The 22,942-nt window shown below is 38.2% G+C and overlaps 1 protein-coding gene and 1 long non-coding RNA gene across 2 annotated transcripts in view; one reads left to right on the forward strand and one right to left on the reverse strand.

Annotated features, from left to right (window-relative positions):
* Positions 1 to 18,844, reverse strand: part of LOC133617787 (uncharacterized) — a 41,307-nt gene extending 22,463 nt beyond the window's left edge. Inside the window, exons 1-3 of the long non-coding RNA XR_009817067.1 lie at positions 18,740 to 18,844; positions 10,169 to 10,275; positions 3,631 to 3,800 (exon numbers count right to left, since the gene is read on the reverse strand). This is a non-coding gene — a long non-coding RNA (uncharacterized lncRNA). The remainder of the gene's footprint in view (positions 1 to 3,630; positions 3,801 to 10,168; positions 10,276 to 18,739) is intronic.
* Positions 4,316 to 14,010, forward strand: LOC133617786 (diencephalon/mesencephalon homeobox protein 1-B-like). The gene is made up of 5 exons (XM_061978010.1): positions 4,316 to 4,476; positions 6,219 to 6,386; positions 6,486 to 6,664; positions 6,723 to 7,128; positions 12,345 to 14,010. The coding sequence occupies exons 2-5, from the start codon at positions 6,233 to 6,235 to the stop codon at positions 12,779 to 12,781; spliced, it is 1,176 nt and encodes a 391-aa protein (XP_061833994.1). The 5' UTR covers positions 4,316 to 4,476; positions 6,219 to 6,232; the 3' UTR covers positions 12,782 to 14,010.
* Positions 18,845 to 22,942: the final 4,098 nt, after the last annotated feature.

A 22,942-nucleotide genomic window follows, 5' to 3' on the forward strand; every position in this document is an offset into this window, starting at 1 on the left:
CTGGCTATCGTACGGTAACTCAAGGGTCAAATGTTACAATGTAATTTTAATGAGATAATTTGGGTGTTTCCAACCTCATCTTTTCCTCTCAACAATGGTTGGAATTGGTTGTGTGATTGTTCTTGACCACAAAGTAAGCGATCGTGAAGTCTAATTGAAAGTCCGAAGGATTGTTAATGGCAGCTATAGCTTTGTTACTCCAGTCACAGGAGTCCCTTGGAAGCGTTCCCTTTCTAAACCATACATCAAAATGATTAATTTCCCCCAAATGAGCGCGAGCTAACCTTGACTGAGAAAGCATTGCGGGCCAGGGAAGCTAATGTATTCATGAAGTTTAAGCTAATGATACAAGTTAATGGGCTCTGAAGGCTGAAGGCGTCCACTTTCTCCTCCACTATACCGGCCACTGGAGGAGTGAAATTACAAACATCCACGCGTTATAAAACCTGATTAAAAAGCGAAGGAGGCCCATAAATCGCCGCGGATGAGCTGCCTATACGAAGTCCTGATGCAGGGATAAAAGTTTGGAGATTGAGAGAAAGCAGGCGGGGAGGATGATGGAAAGGAAAGGCGATGAGTTAGATCTGAAGAGGAGCTTATACGGGGGGAAAAGCCGGTGAATGCGGGCCGAGTGCGGAGAACAATGAAAGCGCCGTTGAAATCCACAGAAAATCTGAGATGAATTTGGGCTTTACGGGAAGTTAGAGCTCGGAGCGGCGTTTCCCTTCCTGAAGGTGATGATAATGAGCAGCCATGTTTGATGTCGGGGGAAGCAGCAGCAAAACTTCTACTATCATCCTAGAAGTGGGGAGAAAAAAAAACTGTTGATGTGTAAAAACCCAAAGAGCTGCAACTATATGAATAAATCAATCAGAATGTATTGTTGGAGATTTTTGGAGCTCAGAAGCCGATTATGTAAACACATCTGTATCGATGAGAGGATGTTTAAGTTTACTTGGAGCCGCTCAGGTTTTGTGCACATTTTTGCACACCATATGATATTTTCTCATCTCTATAATGCCTTGTAGATTATTCTATTTTTACCCTTTTTTTGGTGAATTAGTCTTTAATGTAACTTATTTACTAATCTACTTATTATCTTTATTAGGTAGTTACCCTGTTTATGGTAAATGGGTTAAACTTTTACAGCGCTTTTCTACCTTCAAGGTAATCAAGACGCTTTGACACTATTTCCACATTCACACACACACATTCACACATTGATGGTGGGAGCTGCTGGTGAGGCGCTAACCCATCAGGAGCAAGGGTGAAGTGTCTTTGCTCAAGGACACCGCGGACGTGACTAGGATGGCGGAAGCTGGGGATTGAACCCGGAACCCTCACGGCCGCTCAATCAACCGAGACACGACGTTAATGCTATATTGCTATATAGCAGGGGTGTCAAACTCATTTTAGATCGGGGGCCACATGGAGAAAAATCTACCGGTACTCCCAAGTGGGCCGGACTGGTAAAACCACGGCGCGATAACTTAAAAATAAAGAGAACTTCAGATTGTTTTCTTTGTTTAAAAATAGAACAAGCACATTCTGAAAATGTACAAATCATAATGTTGTTGGGGTTTTTTTTCCACTTACATGTTGCGGTTAATAGTATTCTATCTTTATTTGTTGTTATTTATACTTTTTGAATAAATTATGTGATAATGTCAGTTAAATCATTGGTGTTAATTTTCAATCTATCAAGATAAAAAAAAAAAATCAAAATCAAATTACAGCATGTTATTTAAGTAGTTTGCTCATTTACCTCAACTGGTGCATCATGTGTTTTTTTTTGTTTTTTTTTACATATGTAGCATAATCTACAAACATACAAAGAATTGCTATAGGACACATTTAGAACAACAGTTTCTTTCATTCAAAAAATGTCGGTCCATTTTTTTTTACTTAGCAAACTCATCCCGCTGGCCGGATAAAATCTGTTTGCGGGCCTGGTCCGGCCCTCAAGCTGTACGTTTGACACCACTGCTATATAGGGAACGAATTAAACAAACAGTATAATAGATTGATTGATTTTTTGCTTTTTTCCATCGCGTCACTTTTAACTAAATATTATGTGTTATCCTGTACATTTGGCTGGCGAAAGGGCAATTATAATAATGATGTACAATTATTTGTATTTATGTAAAACAACTATTTTTGATTGCAATGTGGGTTAAATATTTTGATTCATATTTTATCAAGGTGTTATTTTTTTTTGTTTACATTATTTTCTGTACATTTGGCCTCTTGGATTCCACTCCATATATGTCTAAATTGCATGTGGAATATCAAAATATGAAGATTAATAACATTAGTGCAGGGGTGTCAAACTCATTTTAGATCGGGGGCCACATGTAGAAAAATCTAATCGGAAGTGGGCCGGACTGGTAAAATCACGGCACGATAACTTAAAAATAAAAACAACTTCAGATTGTTTTCTTTGTTTAAAAATAGAACAAGCACATTCTGATATTGTAAAAATCATAATGTTGTTGGGGTTGTTTTTTTTTTTACACAAGTTGCGGTTAATAGGATTCTATCTTTGCCGTTATTTAAATTTTCTGAATAAATGTGATAATGTTCATCAGTCAACTCATTGATGTTAATTTGCAATCTATCAAGACACAAAATATTATATCAAAATCAAATTACAGTATGTTATTTATGTAGTTTCATCATTTTCCTCGACCAATGTACTCACATCATGTGGTTTATTTTGTACATATGTAGCATCATAATCTACAAAGATACAAAGAATCGCTATTGCAACATCCAGTGGACACATTCAGAACAGCTACTTTTAGGTTAATTTTTATACTTAGCAAACTCATCCCGTGGGCAGGATAAAACCTATTTGCGGGCCCTCGGAGGCCCTCGGGCTGTACGTTTGACACCACTGCATTAGTGGGTTGATGAATTTATTTACTTGGACCTCGACTTAAACAAGTTGAAAAACTTATTCGGGTCTTACCATTTAGTGGTCAATTGTACGGAATATGTACTATACTGTGCAATCTACTAATAAAAGTTTCAATCAATCAATCAATGACAGATTGTTAATTTCTGTTAAAAAGTTGACTTGGGTTTTAATTGCTTCATAAAGACACTGAGCAGATGTTCGTTCACTTTAAAGTTCTTTTTTTTTTTTGAAGCTGGCAAAGTTAATCCTATTGTTGCTTTTCTATATGGGCCAAAAGGCAGTGCAGTGCAGCTGTGTGATGGTAACAAAAAAATGGTAAAGCAAATACCGAAGTAATAAATTAAGGTTTTAGATTTTAAAAATAGATTAGCTAATAAGAAACAGATGCGTATAGACCGTAGAACAATTTAAATTACAATGTAATTAAAAAACAAAGCGATTAAACAGTTATTTCTTTTTCCCACGCTGCCTGTGTAAAAAGTGTCCAAATATCCCCAGTGAAGTTTAATTTCCCCCTTTCTTTATTCCCTTTTTTTGTCTCTCAACTCGACAAAATATATGCAAGCTTTACTAACAATTTAAAAAGGGCTACTTCTTTTTTGCTGCCCTTAATTCCAACCTAAACGGTTTTTCCTCGGGAGAAGAAGCCTTTTGAGGGGGGGGGGGGAACCTTGAAGAGGAGCGGGGCATTATTGTTTTAATCCTCTTACCAGCAGTCATTTTAAGACATTTTTTTGGAGGGTGAAGCGGCGTCTTGTCTACCAAATCCCATGGCGAATAAATCCCTCGGGGCCCGGCCAGGCGGAGCCGCTGAAGGCAAGGAGACCAGCGTCAGCAGCCATGAGTCGCCATCTTACATCGCACTTCCGGTTAAATTAACCTGAAAATTAAAAACATCATCCGTGCGATTTATTATAGCGGCGGGTTTTATTCATAAATACAACAATTTAAATCATCATGTGTGTCTAGAACAAAATAAAAATAATTATCATATACAGAAAGAAAATAATAGCCGGAAACGACGCTAAATATTAGTTATAATTTTTCTGTAACTTAAGTCCAACAACGTCTAATGTGTTCAAGTAGACATTTGCTAAGTTAAATACAACTAAGGGATTTAAAAAATAATAAAAACGTAAATATAAGTATTTTTAAAGACACTGTTTCCAATTATGTACTTAGCCTTTTACGAGGGAGATGTGGCAGGAAAGTGCGGATGCGAAACTTTTCAGCAGCGCAGGTGGGGAAATCACAATACACTCAGGAGGCGGGGCTACAAGGTGCCGAGCGGGCGACGTGATTGGTTGAAAGCACGTCACGTGACTCTGCCCACTGCTCCTTAAAGGCCGGGCGATGGCAGCTGGAGCATCCTCATCACTTGCAACGCGAGGATGAACCGGGATATCTTTTTTTAATATTATTTTTGCTTAAGGATACTTACACCCCCCCCACCAAAAAAATATATAAAATATGAATTTCAACCAGAGGAATTCCGAGGAGACCATTTAAGGAGAGTAAAATATTGGATATTTCACTTCATAAAGACACGTCAAGAGGTAAGGTGAAATTATTATTATTTTTTTTCAAATGACGTTAAATTAAAATAAAATGTATACATATTTATTGCTCGCAGAATTCCCAGCATGAAAAATAAACAATGTATGTATTTTTTAAGTGTCACATTGAAATTGGATTATCCTATTTTTTTATTTTTTTTTTACGTTGAATAAACAATTTTTTTATAACATATACACTAGTTTTTTTTAAGTGTCACATTGAAATCGGATTATCCTATTTTTTATTTATTTATTTACGTTACTTTATTTGTCAACGTATTGGATGCAACTTCCACGTACACGCGCGCAGCCTCGCCTCAAGCCATATGTAGAAATCATAAATCCACGGCAATTAGCATAATGAGGGTTAAATCACCGCCTGAGGCCCAGAAAGCATTATGTTGACCCCCCCTCATTTTTTTAAATGTATCTTTAAAAAAATGGTGCAGATTACACGAATTCTGCTTGCGGCTCATGTAGTCAAATAATAAAAAGCAGCGTGGAAAATGTTCTATTGTAGTGAGATTTTTGCTATAATAAAAAAAGACCCACTTACACGTGCGGGTCAGCCTTCCACGCGTCAGTCAGGTGATAAATGAACAGTTCCAACCTATTTGCACGCGCATCAGACAGGAGGAGACCACCGGGACGAATCCACGCAAACGTGTCAGTTGGCCTGCAGGGCGTCTGGTGCGCGGACCGTTATTCGTTCATCAACAGCAAAACAAAACAAAAATGAAAAAAACAAAACAACATTTAGATTGAAATAAATAATAGCTGTTAAAAATAGAATTAAGTGTATGAAGATGTATTATTGTTTAAAAAAATACTTTACCAGAACAAATGAACAATATAAACATAACAAATTAAAACGTGATGACAAATAAGTGTTTTTACAAGACATTGATAGTTCAATTTAATTCCTGCATGTAGAAATAATCATATTATTATAGTTTTTGTTTTGTTTTTTTACAATGTTTTAAATGAGGGGAATATGACTTTTCTTAATTTCATTTAGAGCAAATAATAAATAATAATAATAATAATAAATAATATATGGATGGATGGATATATATATCAAATATAAAAAAATATACAAATATAAAAAAAATGTGAAGAAAAATATGACAGCCACACTAAATAATTTAAAGCATCGGCAATAATTTAAAGCAAGATTTAATTAAAATATTTATTTTGAACGAACTGGGACTATATATCCTTTTTTAAAAATACAACCAAAAAGACAAGACAATTACTAAATGCAGTTGAAGCCTTTAATGTGAACGAATTGTAAATAAATATCTTTGGAAAAAAAATACCAAATTAAATAAAATGTAAAACAATTCATGAAAAACAGCCTTTTTTTAATTAGCAAAAAAAAAAAGGCCATTTATAATTTTCACATAAAGTGACAATTTTCATGTTTTTCATTAACAACCCAAGTAAAGTAAAGAAGCTTGAGATCACATCCATCCATCTATTTATTTTCTACCGCTTGTCCTATCTCAGCTTGAGATCATATACTTTGTTTTAAACATTCTCCATAAAATAGATTTACATTTTTATTTTACTAGTGTAAAGCACTTTGTGTTGCAATTTGCATGTGCATGAAAAGTGCTAAAGTTGGACTGATTGATAATATTGACAATAATCCCGATGACACTATCTCACCGGACTGTTTAAAAGCTGGACTTAATTGTCAAAAGCCAGACTTTGATTCAGGCTTCTTTCCGCACCTGCAGAGAGGTCAGAGGTCATGCAGCACTACGGGGTGAACGGCTACTCCCTGCACGCCATGAACTCCCTCAGCGCCATGTACAACCTCCACCAGCAGGCGGCGCAACAGGCCCAGCACGCGCCCGACTACCGGCCGTCGGTGCACGCCCTCACCCTGGCCGAAAGACTGGCTGGTAAGTATCCGCCGCTTGTCCGCCGTCGCCCCGCTCCCCCCCGGTGTGATAATTAAACCTGCCGTGTCGCTTGTTTCCTCAACGGCTGCACATTTCAAGACATCATCCTGGAAGCCCGCTATGGCTCGCAGCACCGAAAGCAGCGGCGCAGTCGGACGGCGTTCACGGCCCAGCAGCTGGAGGCCCTGGAGAAGACCTTCCAGAAGACGCACTACCCGGACGTGGTCATGAGAGAGCGCTTGGCCATGTGCACCAACCTGCCCGAGGCCCGCGTGCAGGTACGGCGCTCACAAGCATTTTGACCTTTGACCCTCCCTAACTCGGCGCTGTGGTCAGGTGTGGTTCAAGAACCGACGGGCCAAGTTCCGCAAGAAGCAGCGCAGCCTGCAGAAGGAGCAGCTCCAGAAGCAGAAAGACGCCTCCGGAGCGACGGAGGCCTCAGCGGAGGACGCCAAGGCCGACGTGACGCCCTCCTCCGCCGTGGCGCCCGACGCCCGCACGCCTCCCCCTCCCTCGTCCTGCCCCTCGGAGACGGAGAGGCTGGCCGCTCGACCTCAGCCCGGAGAGACGAGCGTGGAAGTCAACGTCACCTCGCCCGAGCCGTCCGACAGCGAGTCGGCGGCCGAGGACAACGGGGAGGAGGAGCGAGTGAGGGCGAGGACCAGGGATGATGTGCGCGGGGACGCAGGCGTGCACCCTGGCAGCAGCTCGCCGTCCTGCAAACCACTCAGCCCGACATCAGGTACAAAACCTTTTTCTACATTCTTGACTATCGTACAAGCGTAAAAAGAAGCTATATTGCGCAACACCGCAGCAACAAAACCAATGTTGTAATAGCAGTGAAGCACAAACTGCTGAGCCAGCATAAATACACTGCAAAAAGTCAGTGTTCAAAAACAAAAAAACAAAAAAAATAATTGGGGGTATTTTATTTGAACTAAGCAAAATTATCTGTCAATAGAATGAGAAAATTCGGCTTGTCAAGACTTTCCAAAACAAGTAAAATTAGCTAACCTCAATGAACCCAAAAATACCTTAAAATAAGTATATTCTCACTAATAAGTGCACTTTTCTGGGTAGAAAAAAAAGAGACCTTTTTGCTCAATATGTTGAAAAAATATTCTTAAATTAAGTAAATGCTAGTGCCATTATCTTGACATAATGATATGCATACATCATGATTTTTTTTTTTCATGCTTGAAGTAAGAAATTATTACTTTAAAAAAGTAGTTTTATACTTGTGAGTGTTGATGACACAGCTTTGCAACAGTTGATATTCTAGTTTCAAGCATGTTTTACTCAATATAGGTCATAAAATCTCAGCAACAAGCTGTCATATCTTACTGAGATCATTTAGGACCAAAACCCTTAAAACAAGTAAAACACTCTAACATAAAATCTGCTTAGTGAGAAGAATTATCTCATCAGACAGAAAATAAGCAAATATCACCCTTATTTGAGATATTTCATTTTACTTAGATTTCAGTTTTTGCAGTGTATCGCAGGAGTTTCACACCAACACTGAGGAGCAACATTTTAAAGCGCATGCTGAAAATTCATGGTATACTGCCATCTTGTACTGGTAATAACAAAACTACATTAAGATGTTGCCTACAGCCACGACCGTTAAAACCAATGTTTTGTAACCCGCCTTTAATTATGTGAATAATTGTATATGTGGCATCAATCGGAACATTTGCAGTGCTTAACTGTCATACAAGAGTAAAATTAGGGAATTTTTAATTAGACATCCAGGCTGCCGATTCTGATACCAATATTCAATATAGATCATATGTATTTACTGTACATTTTTCAATTTATTAATGGTGGCTGCGAGTGACAGTTGAACAATTCCAACACTATTTAAACTAGTTCCTTATTCTTTTTATCGCATACATCTATTTAAGCCAAACAACGTCAATAGTACACAATAACAAAACAAAGATCGGCTATCTATTACTCATTGATATCATGTTTGCCCTCAAAGTCCTTCGGTGTGCAGGTACTTATTCTCTGGATTTGTAAACATGAACAAAAAGAAACAAAACAAATATTTTGAGAAAATAAAAAGATAGATTTAATCACTGTAGTATGGATTGATACCCACTGATACCCTTGGTGTCGACACCACCAATTTGTGGATCGATTTGTACTGACTGTGACAATGCTGACACACTAACAGTTGTTGTTATATTATCTTCTCTCTAGAACAGTGGTTCTTAACCTTATTGGAGGTACCGAACCCCACCAGTTTCATATGTGCATTCACCGAACCCTTCTTCAGTGAAAAAGAAAATGTTTTTTTTTTTTTCAAATTCAAGAAAAAGTCATGTTTTTTTTACTGGTGCACAAAATGAACCGTGCATGAACATCACCTAGTTCAAAGAACAAAACCAACACAGTGCACAATCTCAAAACAAGTTACACACCTTACTTATTGATTAACGTGGACCCCGACTTAAACAAGTTGAAAAACTTATTCGGGTGTTACCATTTAGTGGTCAATTGTACGGAATATGTACTGTACTGTGTATTTTCTTCCTTTGCAATCTGCTAGTAAAAGTTTCAATCGATCAATCAAACACCCTAGACTCTTATTAATCTGCTGGCTAATTTCCTCTCAATAACTGCTTAAAAGTTTCAATCGATCAATCAAACACCCTGCAAATCAGATGGAAAATTAGAGGGAACATTGTTTGGGGGTATCCATAATACGCTGATAGGGAGAATTTTTTATATACACGATAAGTCGGATGTGTCTTTACCTCCGTGGCGGAGGCTTCGCCGAACCCCTGAGGCCGACTCACCGAGCCCCTAGGGTTCGATCGAACCCAGGTTAAGAACCACTGCTCTAGACTGTTATTAATCTGCTTGCTAATTTTCTCTCAATAACTGCTTACTTTCTGCTATAACGCGGATCAATCTACACTTCTTAAACTTTACTAAGCACATATTTTTTCAGTTTTTTAGCTCGGCAATTAGCATACCTACTCCTGCTTATGCTTGATGTGTAACATGTTTAGACTTCTCCTAATATAATACTTAAACTATAAAGAAATGCAGTTTATTTGCCTTATTGGAGGTAATTATTATCAACTTAGATAGTGTTCCACACTGTGTATGGAGATATACAATATTTGCCAAAGGGATCAGCTTTTGTGATCGGCATTAAAAGGCATTAATCGGCAATTGTGATCACCTACTTTTTCACGAAAATCGCCCAAACTGATCTGCAGTCGATCGATCGGCACACGCCAAATATGTTACAGGTTAAAGTTAAAGTACCACTGATAGTCACACACACTAGGCGTGGTGAAATTACCCTCTGCATTTGGCCCATCCCCTTGTTCCACCCCCTGGGAGGTGAGGGGAGCAGTGAGCAGCAGCGGTGGCTACGCTCAGGAATCATTTTGGTGATTTAACCCCCAATTCCAACCCTTAATGCTGAGTGCCAAGCAGGGAGGTAATGGGTCCCATTTTTATAGTCTTTGGTATGACTCGGCGGGGGTTTGAACTCACGACCTACCAATCTCAGGGCGGACACTCTAACCACAAGGCCACTAACCTTGTCTTTCAAGAATAAAGAGACGTTAAGAATTGACAAATCTCACTTTTTTTTAACATACTTAACGGTTATGAAGGAAACATAGTAAACGATGGAAACCATCCATTTCCGTGTCAAACTTTTAGCCATACAAAAATTTTACTGTTTCAAGTAAATATGTACTTGCCATAAAAGTGTAAAAATAAGTTAACCCAAAGTCAACAGAATGCATACTCACGCTCTACTCTGATGACGGGTGGAAAATGTACGGCGAATGGAAAGTTACTGCTCGCTCAGGCACAGCTCTTCTATGGTCGTCATCACATTGTTGGCTTTGGTGCCCTCCTGTGGTGACATTTGAAATAAGTACACAAACGCAACAAAAATTCAAAACGCGTCCCACCATGTATACCTACCTTCATAATTTTTGATGCAATTTTTCTAGAATGTCACTTAATGACTTAATGAATCCTCAGTTGAAATACTATTAATTGGTATTGCTGTGACATCATGCTGCTCACAACCACAAGGGGGCATACAGTACAGGCCAAAAGTTTGGACACACCTTCTCATTTCAATGTGTTTTCTTTATTTGCATGACTATTTACCAGTGGCGGGCCGTGTGTTTACCACCTAGGCCTTCAGTGATGTCAGACTTCAATGATTACCTCTCAAAATACCATAATTTATGTCCCCACATGACCATTGCCGGCGAAATACTATACGGAAACACATTTACGCATTACTGTGCATTGAACCACACCAACAGTGTACATAACTGGTTATTTTTTGGCGCATTTAAAAATCAATAAACCCGCATCAGCAATTAAAACACATCTTATGTGGTACTGTCAAAATTAAAATAGCAAAAAAAACATTAAACGTGAAAAAAAAAAAAATATATATCTGAACTCACAATCTGTAGCCCCCATTCGAGCTTCACACCACTGCTATTTACATTGTAGATTGTCACTGAAGGCATCACAACTATGACACCTGTGAAATGAAAACCATTTCAGGTGACTACCTCTTGAAGCTCATCGAGAGAATGCCAAGAGTGTGCAAAGCAATAATCAGAGCTAAGGGTGGCTATTTTGAAGAAACAAGAATTAAAAACATGTTTTCAGTTATTTCACCTTTTTTTTGTTAAGTACATAACTCCACATGTGTTCATTCATAGTTTTGATGCCTTCAGTGACAATCTACAATGTAAATAGTCATGAAAATAAAGAAAACGCATTGAGTGAGAAGAAGTGTCCAAACTTTTGTTCTTCTTTCATTGCTTTCTTTTACACAAATCCCAACAAAATACTTATTTGTGGTTGTTTTTCTGTTATAAAGTAAATATATATTCTATGACTTGTTATCGTGTATTTACAAACATCGACATGGTCTCAGGCAGGGGTGTCCAAACTTTTTCCACTGAGGTTCCGCACATGGAAACATTTAAGCATGCGGGGGCCATTTTGATATTTTTCATTTTCAAACCATAACAAAATATATGGATTTTTTTTCTACCTTTAGGGCTCCCGGGGACCATAAAGGGTCTCAGTCATTAAAATGTTAAAAATAAGTCAAATTATTATTTATTTTTATATTTAACGCTTACAGTAAATCTCTATATCAACTTCAGGTTGATATGAAATAAAAAAAAAAAAATAAATAAAAACTTTTTTTTTGCCTTTTTTGTCAAAGACAACTTAGTTTTTTATAGTAAAACTGAAATATGCAGTATTTAGTAATTAGAGCCATGAAAGATCAATAATGCAGGACACCATTGATTCATTATTATTTTTGAGTAATCATAGTGTAAAGATAAATAAAATCCCACTAAATATCTTTGGGATCCAAAAGATGCCCCACTCAAAGTGATAGATTTTTAGTAGTTTTTTTTTTTTAAACTTTCAACACTAAGTTATGAGATCAACTTCAGATATATCTGTCGATTTTAAGTTTGAACTATTATTTTGTTTGTTTTATGCTCTTTTGTCAAAGAAAACCTTGATGTTTTTATATGGTAACCACACAATATATGCAATATTTTTCCCACATAAAACATTTTACAGTGACATTTTTGAAGTAATTGAAGCCTTAAAAATAATTAATTATAACATAGATTTTTTCGTCTTTTTTTTGTTTTGGAGCAATGGCAAAAAAAAGAAAAATGAAGAAAGACAAAAGAAAAGAAAAAACAGCCTGCACGGCAGCTTTGTGTCAACATTGCAACTTTTTCTCGTTAGATTTCACCTCATTCCACTTTTTAAATGTTTTTAAAAATTTTTGCAATAGCTTTTCCAGAATGTGTAGCAGGCCGGTATGCAATTAGCTGCGGGCCGCAAATTCCCCCCCGGGCCGCACTTTGGACACCCCTGGTCTAAAGATGTTACTAATAAAGTCCTCTCCCTGTCTCCCAGATTCCCCCCTGAGCTCGCCCGCCCTGCCGTCCTCCAGCAGCGTGACGAGCGGCCTGTCCCACAGCAACTCGTACGCCTCGTCCCCGCTCAGCCTCTTCCGGCTGCAGGAGCAGTTCCGGCAGCACATGGTGGCCACCAACAACCTGGTGCACTACCCGCCCTTCGACGTGAGCGCGCCGCCGCCGCCACCGCCGCCCTCCTCCCTGCCTTACTTGGGCATGAACGTCAACATGGCGACGCCGCTGGGCTCGCTGCCCTGCCAGTCGTACTACCAGACGCTGTCGCAGGCCCAGCAGGTGTGGAACAGCCCGCTCCTGCAGGGGGCGCCGGGCGGCCTTCCGGGAACCCTCAACAGCAAGACCACCAGCATCGAGAACCTGCGGCTGAGAGCCAAGCAGCACGCGGCCTCGCTGGGATTGGACACGCTCCCCAACTGATTCCTGTTCCAGCCAGGCCCACTGGGACCCCGGCACAAAAACTCAGACGGACTTCTCGGTTTGGCTTTCCTCATGCTGGGAGAACATCATGGACTTTAAACATTGATCATGCTTGTGAATCTTGTTGCCTCCATTGCTTTTGCTGCACAAATATGAAATACTCTCCAAATATGCATGCAGGCTAGCAATGTTTACAAACGTAGCGTTGCCATGGCACCAGCTCAAAATAAACGGTCAGTGTAATTATCCGAAGTATTAATATGGCTGTTTAAATTCAATTGTGGCTTTGAAGTGGGAGTAAAAAAACAATTAGGGCTCCCCCTGCTGCAGGGGTGTCAAACGTAGGGCCCGTGGGCCCGATCAGGCCCGCAAACAGGTTTTATCCGGCCAGTGGGATGAGTTTGCTAAGTTTAAAAATGAGCCGAAATTTTTTAATGAAAGAAACTGCTGTTCTAAATGTGCCCACCAGATGTCGCAATAGCAATTATTTGTATCTTTGTAGATTATGCTACATATGTAAAAAAAAAACAAAAAAAAACCACATGTTAGTGCACCAGTCGAGGAAAATGAGCAAACTACATAATAACATCCTGTAATTTGATTTTGATATTTTTTTTTATCTTGATAGATTGAAAATTAACACCAATGAGTTGACTGATGAACATTATCACATAATTTATTCAGAAAGTATAAATAACTACAAATAAAGATAGGATACTATTAACCGCAACATGTAAGTGTAAACAAAACAACATACATTTTTAAACAAAGATAACAATCTAAAGTTGTCTTTATTTTTAAGTTATCGTGCCGTGATTTTATCAGTCCAGCCCACTTGGGAGTAGATTTTTCTCCATGTGGCCACCGATCTAAAAGGAGTTTGACACCCCTGCCCTACTGGAATGAATGTACACGCCAATCAACTCCTAACATGTCTTCAGTACTAATGTAAGCATCACATATCTACTGTGTGGACCACTAAAACAGGTGATCAAGTGTCGCCATGGCAACAACAGCAACAACACCCCCCTCCAATTACAAGCAAGTGTTCTCGCCAAAATACAACAAGTAAGCAACGGCGGCATTTTGGACAGCGGGTGTATACGGCTCCTGCTGGAAGAATGAAAGGCCAACTGTGTATTATATATCGCTGTAGATTTAAGATGTGAGTACAAAGTCAGTAATTTATCTGTGAAATGTAACGGGAATAAATCCGAGCCTGACAAGGATTGGTGTTGTAAATGGATTGTACTTGAATCGCGCTTTTCTACCGTCAAGGTACTCAAAGCGCCGCTGAAATTTTGGGAAATCTTCGCCAATTGCAGCGTTTAGCTTCTTTTTACACTTGCACGACAGTTCAGGATGTTAAACAGTGGGATGCTTCAATAATGTTATGCATTACCATCCAACGTCATTGAAGGAGAAGTTTATTATTTTTAGTTTCATTATATGTGCATATATATATATATATATATATATATATATATACACACACATACATACATATACATATATATACATATACATACATGTATATACTGTAAATATTATTTGGCAGTTAAAAATGTTCAATTGTTACCTAAAAATTAAAAGTTAGACTTAATTTTTTCCTACTAAAACAAATTTAATTGTCCATGTATTTAAAATTATATTTGTTTGGAAAGGATTCATTAAAATATATCTTTTAAATTATTTTTGTAATTTTGAATATATAAACAATTATAAAATAATAAATGAATACGTTCTAATACAAATGTATGTATATTTTTAATTCAAAAAATGTTTCACTACATTTGTGTGACACAGCCGAACATTTGCTCTGCACACACATCACCTTTGATTTCTGCTATACTTAAAGTGTTTAGTTTTTTTTTTTTAGAAATTCTTCTAAATTTAACTTTAAAAAATAAATAAAAAACCCAATAATAAATACATTTAATTTTAAAATAATATACATTTTAACAAACAGTTTTTTTTTTTTTATAAGTTCAACTACATTTTTGTGACGGTGTGTGACACATAGTCGAACATTTCCTCTGCACACATATCACCTATAATCTCTGCTATACTTAAGTGTTTTTTTTTCATTTAGAATTTTGAAATTCTACTAAATTTAACTTAACCATTTAAAAAAAAAAAAAATAAAAAATAAAATAATTTAAAAATAATATACATTTTAACAAACAGATTTTTTTTGAAAAGTTCAACTACATTTATGTGACGGTGTGTGACACACAGCCGAACATTTCCTCTGCCCACACCACCTTTAACCTCTGCTACCTTAGAGATAATTTTCTTTTAGAAATATTAAGTTCTTGTAAATAAATTTTTTTTTTAAATGTTAAACATATAAATAATAATGAAATAAATTTCAAATTTTTCATGTACAGTTCAACTATATTTGTGTGACATCTCTTATGCACACACATCACCTTTAACCTCTGCTACTTTAGGGATTATAATTTTTTTTTTAAACCATTATTTTGTGTAAAATTTTTTATTTTATTTCAAATATATAAATAATAAAATAATAAATAAATGTTTTTTTTTATTAATGTCAATTCAAAATTTAACACATTTGTAATGTAAATATTTACATTTTTGTGACAAACAGTGTGTGACAAAATAGCCCTGCACACACGTCACCTTTAACCTCTGCTACTTTTGGGATCATTATTTTTATTTAAAACCTTTAATTCGTGTAAATATTTGTTTTAAATTTCAAATATATAAATAATAAAATAAATAATGAATAAGTATTTTTTTATTCATGTGAATTCTAAATTTAACACATTTGTAATGTAAATATTTAAATTTTTGTGATAAACAGTGACACAGTAGCCCTGCGCACACGTCACCTTTAACCTCTGCTACTTTAGGGATTATTATTTTTATTTAAAACCTTTAATTCATGTAAATATTTTTTATTTATTTCAAATATATAAATAATAAAATAAATAATGAATAAATATTTGTTTTATTAATGATAAATAAATAAATGGGTTGTACTTGTATAGCGCTTTTCTACCTTCAAGGTACTCAAAGCGCTTTGACACTACTTCCACATTTACCCATTCACACACTGATGGAGGGAGCTGCCATGCAAGGCGCTAACCAGCACCCATCAGGAGCAAGGGTGAAGTGTCTTGCTCAGGACACAACGGACATGACAAGGTTGGTATTGAACCAGGGACCCTCGGGTTGCGCACCGCCACTCTTCCACTGCGCCACGCCGTCCCTAATTAATGTAAATTCAAGATTTAACACATTTGTAATGTAAATATTTACATTTTTGTGACAAACACTGTGTGACACATTAGCCCTGCACACACGCCACCTTTAAACTCTGCTACTTTAGGGATCATTATTTTTATTTAAAACCTTTAATTCGTGTAAATATTTTTTTTAAATTTCAAATATATAAATAATAAAATAAATAATGAATAAGTATTTTTTTATTCATGTGAATTCAAAATTTAACACATTTTTTATGTAAATATTTACATTTTTGTGGCAAACAGTGTTTGACACATTTGCCCTGAACACACGTCACCTTTAACCTCTGCTACTTTAGGGATGATCATTTTTATTTGAAACCTTTAATTTGTGTAAATATTTTTTATTTATTTCAAATATATAAATAATAAAATAAATAAATAAAAATGTATATTCATGTAAATTCTAAATTTAACACATTTGTAATGTAAATGTTTACATTTTTGTGACAAACAGTGTGTGCCACATTAGCCCTGCACACAAGACACTTTTAACCTCTGCTACTTGAGGGATTATTATTTTTATTCAAAACTTTTAATTCGTGTAAATATTTTTTTTCAAATATATAAATAATAAAATAAATAATTAATAAATATTTTTTTTATTAATTTAAATTCAAAATTTAACACATTTGTGATGTAAATATTTACATTTTTGTGACAATTACAACATTTGCCCTGCACACACGTCACCTTTAACCTCTGCTACTTTAGGGATTATTATTTTTATCCAAAACTTTTAATTTGTGTAAATATTTTTTATTTATTTCAAATATATAAAAAATAAAATAAATATATAATTATTTTTTTACATTTCAAATATATAAATAATAAAATAAATAATGAATAAATATTTTTTTATATTCATGTAAATTCTAAATTGAACACATTTGTAATGTAAATATTTACATTTTTGTGACAATTACAACATTTGCCCTGCACACACGTCACCTTTAACCTCTGCCGCTACACAACATAGTTTGCTTTGGTGAATTTGGACACCGCGATGATCCGTAAATAATTCCCACACATGGAGGGTCCGCGCATCACAACGCAGCGCATGGAAGTCTGGGGGAGCGGGATCTGCCACTTGTTCACCACCTCGGTGCAGAAGAACTAATCCTGAATGAAACGACTGAAGCAGGGTGTCACCAACCGCCCTCCCTCCCTCCATCCACATCCAACCTTGTCAGCTGAGGTTTGGTTGCACCGAAACCGAATGCTTTGCCATAAGCAGATTACCTCGGGTCGGGATATCGATGGATTAAGTAAGAATAGAATGAGATAAAATAGTGAGTGAAAGGGTTCAGGCAGTCAGCAAAGTTCACGCACCTGTTTTTTTTTCTTTTTTTCTTCAGCATACACATTAGATCACTTTCTCGGACAGAAAGAAAGGATGGTGGGCTTCGGTAATGATGGCCACGTTTATATTCATTTTAGGGCATCCATTCAGGCCTGCTCTTTAAATATGAGGTCCATTTACTATAAACACTTTGGTTTTATGTTTGCAGCCTTTGCAGGCGTGTAAGTTAATTCTGTGTGTGTGTGTGTGTGTGTGTGTGTGTGTGTGTGTGTGTGTGTGTGTGTGTGTGTGTGTGTGTGTGTGTGTGTGTGTGTTAAGCCGCTGAAGGTTTCCAGGAGCTCTTTGATGTGTATCTCTGCAAAGCGCTATTAGAGGGATTTTCCTAGTTGACAGCTCGGAGAATGTGTGGAGGAATTGCGATGCCAGCGGGCTAAAAGAATGCTGGAAACAGGATTAGGATCATATTCTGGCAGCCCCTGTCACTTCATCAATGGCTAAGGTTTCCCTCAGTGACAGCCCTCCTTCTCTGCGCGCCTAAGACCTTTAGTGGGTCCATAAAAGGGGTGAGAGAGGGCTAACAGGGAGGAGAAAAGGAAGAAAAAAAAACCCCAAAACAATGATTGAATAGTGCGCCCTGATTTTCTGGGGCTGGTTTGGCTGCGAAAGCTTTGTGCTGGGAGGTCTGTGAGAGGGGTGGCATTGATTTGGTGGGAGGGTAGGTCGCGGGGGTGGGAAAGGAGGGGCTTTTTAAGGAGATTTACGCCCCTGGCCACATGGTAGGTTTATTTCACTACATGATAGGGGGCGGTGTAGAGAGTAACGCGGTAAAAAGGTTATGCAATTTGATTTTGCAGTGACTTAGGGTTCTGTTTTTTTTTACTGTTTTTTACCGTACATTCTCAAATGACATCCAATGTGTTTATTCCCCAAAGTGTAAAAAGAAGCTAACCCTAATTTCTTTATTGAATATGACTGCAGTGTCAGCACTTTGATAAAGAAGGTGAGAAACACTGTTGAAGTGAAGTGAAGTGAATTATATTTATATAGCGCTTTTCTCTAGTGACTCAAAGCGCTTTACATAGTGAAACTCAATATCTAAGTTACATTTAAACCAATGTGGGTGGCACTGGGAGCAGGTGGGTAAAGTGTCTTGCCCAAGGACACAACAGCAGTGACTAGGATGGCGGAAGTGGGGATCGAACCTGCAACCCTCAAGTTGCTGGCACGGCCGCTCTATCAACCGAGCTATACCGCCCCAATTGAATTCAAGAAAGTTACACTATATTGCCAAAAGTATTTGGCCACCTGCCTTGACTCACATATGAACTTGAAGTGTCATCCCCTTCCTAACCCATAGGGCTCAATATGATGTCGGCCCACCTTTTGCAGCTATTATAGCTTCAACTCTTCTGGGAAGGCTGTCCACAAGGTCGCGGAGTGTGTTTATAGGAATCTTCCACCATTCTTCCAAAAGTGCATTGGTGAGGTCACACACTGATGTTGGTCGAAACTCTCAGTCTCCGTTCTAATTCCTCCCAAAGGTGTTATGACAACCTTTTTCCAAAACACAATACAGAATGTGAGATATAACAGGATAATGCGTACATGTATCATTTGTTTTCAAAACGGTTACAAGAAAGTGGGACCCCAAAAATGTACTGTGGGTCCCCATTTTTATGACTTGATGGGGTCCCTGGGACCCCATTTTGAAAATTCCTAGCGCCAACACTGATGGAGAATTGGTGCGTGCGAAACAGCTATCATCTCAGGGGCCATAGATAATTAATTCAAGGGCCGGATCTGGCCCATGGTCCTTGACTTTGACACCACTGTGCTAGGTGTAGGGATCTCCGCTAAGGAAATAAGGGGGAGGGTGGAAGCTACGGAAGCTCTTGTGTGCAAAAAGCATGCCAGAGCAAGAGGAGAAAAAAAATAGATTCTTTATTTTTCTAAATCGTCTGCAATTAAAAACTTGAATATATTGATCAAATCGATACATCACGCAGGCCTACCTGTGTGGTTGGGCAATTTCGAATTTAATCAGATAAGCGAAAGCAAAGTTCATAGCATACTGAAAATAAGTACGTTGAATAGCTTTGCCCTATTGATTTAACAGTCCTCTATGATAGAAAAGTGACTTTTTAAAGCTGCTCTAACAGCAATATGTGTTCTTAAAGCATGTTTATGATAACCTGACTCCCGCCAGGTCCTTGTAGTTCGCTGAGCTCCACACAAGGATCTGGGCTCGAGGGCATTGCAAACTCCTTCATGATAGCAAAAAATAATGAACCAATCAGGATCGGCGGGCGGGATTTCATACATGTGACGTAGCACCGAAGCGACTGTTTGATTCAAACAACAATGGCAGCACGCAGCGAGGAGTCGTGTGCTGACATTGATTCTGCTATTGCAACTGTTTTGCGACATCCCTCGTCTACTGACATTGCTGCTGTCATGATCCGGGCCACGGATCATGTATTGTTTAGTCATGTTCTGTTATTTTTGGACTCCCTTAGTTCCTGTTTTGTGCACCTCTGGGTTTGTTTTGATTACAATGGGTACTATTTGGGTTCACCTGCCTCTGGTTAGTGGTCGGCACGCTCACCTGCTGTCGAGCACTAATCAGAGAGCTATTTATTCACCTTTCTCGCCACGCTCAGCCTGACTTCGTTGTTTGCTATATGCAAAAGTTAAATTTAGAGATGTCCGATAATGGCTTTTTTGCCGATATCCGATATTCCGATATTGTCCAACTCTTAATTACCGATTCCGATATCAACCGATACCGATATATACAGTCGTGGAATTAACACATTATTATGCCTAATTTTGTTGTGATGCCCCGCTGGATGCATTAAACAATGTAACAAGGTTTTCCAAAATAAATCAACTCAAGTTATGGAAAAAAATACCAACATGGCACTGCCATATTTATTATTGAAGTCACAAAGTGCATTATTGTTTTTAACATGCCTCAAAACAGCAGCTTGGAATTTGGGACATGCATGAGGAGGTTGAGGTGGGAGGGGCTGGCGGGGGGTGTATATTGTAGTGTCCCGGAAGAATTAGTGCTGCAAGGGGTTCTGGGTATTTGTTCTGTTGTGTTTATGTTGTGTTACGGTGCGGATGTTCTCCCGAAATGTGTTTGTCATTCTTGTTCGGTGTGGGTTTACAGTGTGGCGCATATTTGTAACTGTGTTAAAGTTGTTTATACGGCCACCCCCAGTGTGACCTGTATGGCTGTTGACCAAGTATGCTTTGCATTCACTTGTGTGTGTGAGAAGCCATAGATATTATGTGATTGGACCGGCACGCAATGGCAGTGCCTTTAAGGTTTATTGGCGCACTGTACTTCTGTTCTATTCTACCACTACGTACAGCGGCGTTTTAAAAAGTCATAAATTTGACTTTTTGAAACCGATACCGATAATTTCTGAACCGATACCGATAATTTCCGATATTACATTTTAAAGCATTTATCGGCCGATAATATCTGTAGTTAAATTCCTTGTTTTCTATGCTTTGATTCCCGTGCTAAGTCTCGCCTTAGCTTCCTGTGCGTTAGGCACGCTTGCCTTTTGTTGGTTTCCTGTATTTTGTAAGTTGGATGATTTATGAGGAATAAATCATATCCTACCTCACGCTTTTCATCCGGAGTTGTCCGTCTGCATCCCGGGGGAACAACCCAGGCAGTAAGATGCGACCCCTACGTGACAGCTGCATTGTTTCTGTAAAAGTTGTGTAGCTTTTCGTTGTTATCCAATATGTCGGCTGTTCTGTTTTGGATTTCCCAGCGTCGCTCTCATCAGCGTCACGGGTTGATTTCCATGTGAGTGGTTGAAGTAGCACGTCATTCAAGATAACGGACAAGTGGTTTATCCAATCACACTGCAAAAAGTCAGTGTTCAAAAACAAGAAAAGAAAAAAATTAAATAAATAAATGGGTTATACTTGTATACCGCTTTTCTACCTTCAAGGTACTCAAAGCGCTTTGACAGTATTTCCACATTCACACACTGATGGCGGGATCTGCCATGCTAGGCGCTAACCAGCAGCCATCAGGAGCAAGGGGTGAAGTGTCTTGCCCAAGGACACAACGGACGTGACTAGGATGGTAGAAGGTGGGGATTGAACCCCAGTAACCAGCAACCCTCCGATTGCTGGCACGGCCACTCTACCAACTTCGCCACGCTGACCCTAAATTAGAGGTATTTTATTTGAACTAAGCAAAATTATCTGCCAATAGAACAAGAAAATTCAGCTTGTCAAGACTTTCCAAAACAAGTAAAATTAGCTAACCTCAATGAACCCAAAAATACGTTAAAATAAGTATATTCTCCCTAGAGATGTCCGATAATATCGGCCTGCCGATGTTATCGGCCGATAAATGCTTTATAATGTAATATCGGAAATTATCGGTATCGTTTTTTTTTTTTATTGGTATCGGGTTTTTTATTTTATTATTTTTATTTTATTTTATTAAATCAACATAAAAAACACAAGATACACTTACAATTAGTGCACCAACCCAAAAAACCTCCCTCCCCCATTTACACTCATTCACACAAAAGGGTTGTTTCTTTCTGTTATTAATATCCTGGTTCCTACATTATATATCAATATATATCAATACAGTCTGCAAGGGATACAGTCCGTAAGCACACATGATTGTGCGTGTTGCTGGTCCACTAATAGTACTAACCTTTAACAGTTAATTTTACTCATTTTCATTAATTACTAGTTTCTATGTAACTGTTTTTATATTGTTTTACTTTCTTTTTTATTCAAGAAAATGTTTTTAATTTATTTATCTTATTTTATTTTATACATTTTTTTAAAAAGGACCTTATGTTCACCATACCTGGTTGTCAAAATTAGGCATAATAATGTGTTAATTCCACGACTGTACCGTATTTTCCGCACTATAAGGCGCACCTAAAAACCACAAATGTTCTCAAAAGCTGACAGTGCGCCTTATAACCCGGTGCGCTTTATTACGATTCATTTTCATAAAGTTTCGATCTCGCAACTTCGGTAAACAGCCGCCATCTTTTTTCCCGGTAGAACAGGAAGCGCTTCTTCTTCTACGCAAGCAACCGCCAAGGAAAGCACCCGCCCCCATAGAACAGGAAGCGCTTCTTCTTCTACCCGCCCCCGGAAGAAGAAGAAAAAACGTGCGGATATCACCGTACGTTTCATTTCCTGTTTACATCTGTAAAGACCACAAAATGGCTCCTACTAAGCGATCCGGTTCATAAAAAGACGCAATCTCTCCATCCGCACACGGATTACTACCGTATTTCACAGCAACTGATATTCCTGTGAACCGCACTGTGGAACGGGAGCACGTACGGTGAATATTCGCACCACAGGGAATGAGAAGTCATCCTTCACTGTGGTTCTAGCTTGCCATGCTAACTTCCACCCATGGTGATATTCAAAAGGAAGACCTTGCCAAAAGAGACCTTTCCAGCCGGCGTCATCATAAAAGCTAACTCGAAGGGATGGATGGATGAAGAAAAGATGAGCGAGTGGTTAAGGGAAGTTTACGCGAAGAGGCCGGGTGGCTTTTTTCACACAGCT

Source organism: Nerophis lumbriciformis, linkage group LG18, assembly GCF_033978685.3.
Source record: "Nerophis lumbriciformis linkage group LG18, RoL_Nlum_v2.1, whole genome shotgun sequence".
Classification (NCBI taxonomy): Eukaryota; Metazoa; Chordata; class Actinopteri; order Syngnathiformes; family Syngnathidae; genus Nerophis; species Nerophis lumbriciformis.

Coding starts and splice junctions, on each gene's coding strand:
- LOC133617786 (XM_061978010.1), top strand. CDS start 6,233: ATGCAGCACTACGGGGTGAACGGCTACTCCCTGCACGCCATGAACTCC. Junction 6,665..6,722: donor TGCCCGAGGCCCGCGTGCAG/GTACGGCGCTCA, acceptor CGCTGTGGTCAG/GTGTGGTTCAAGAACCGACG. Junction 7,129..12,344: donor ACCACTCAGCCCGACATCAG/GTACAAAACCTT, acceptor CCTGTCTCCCAG/ATTCCCCCCTGAGCTCGCCC.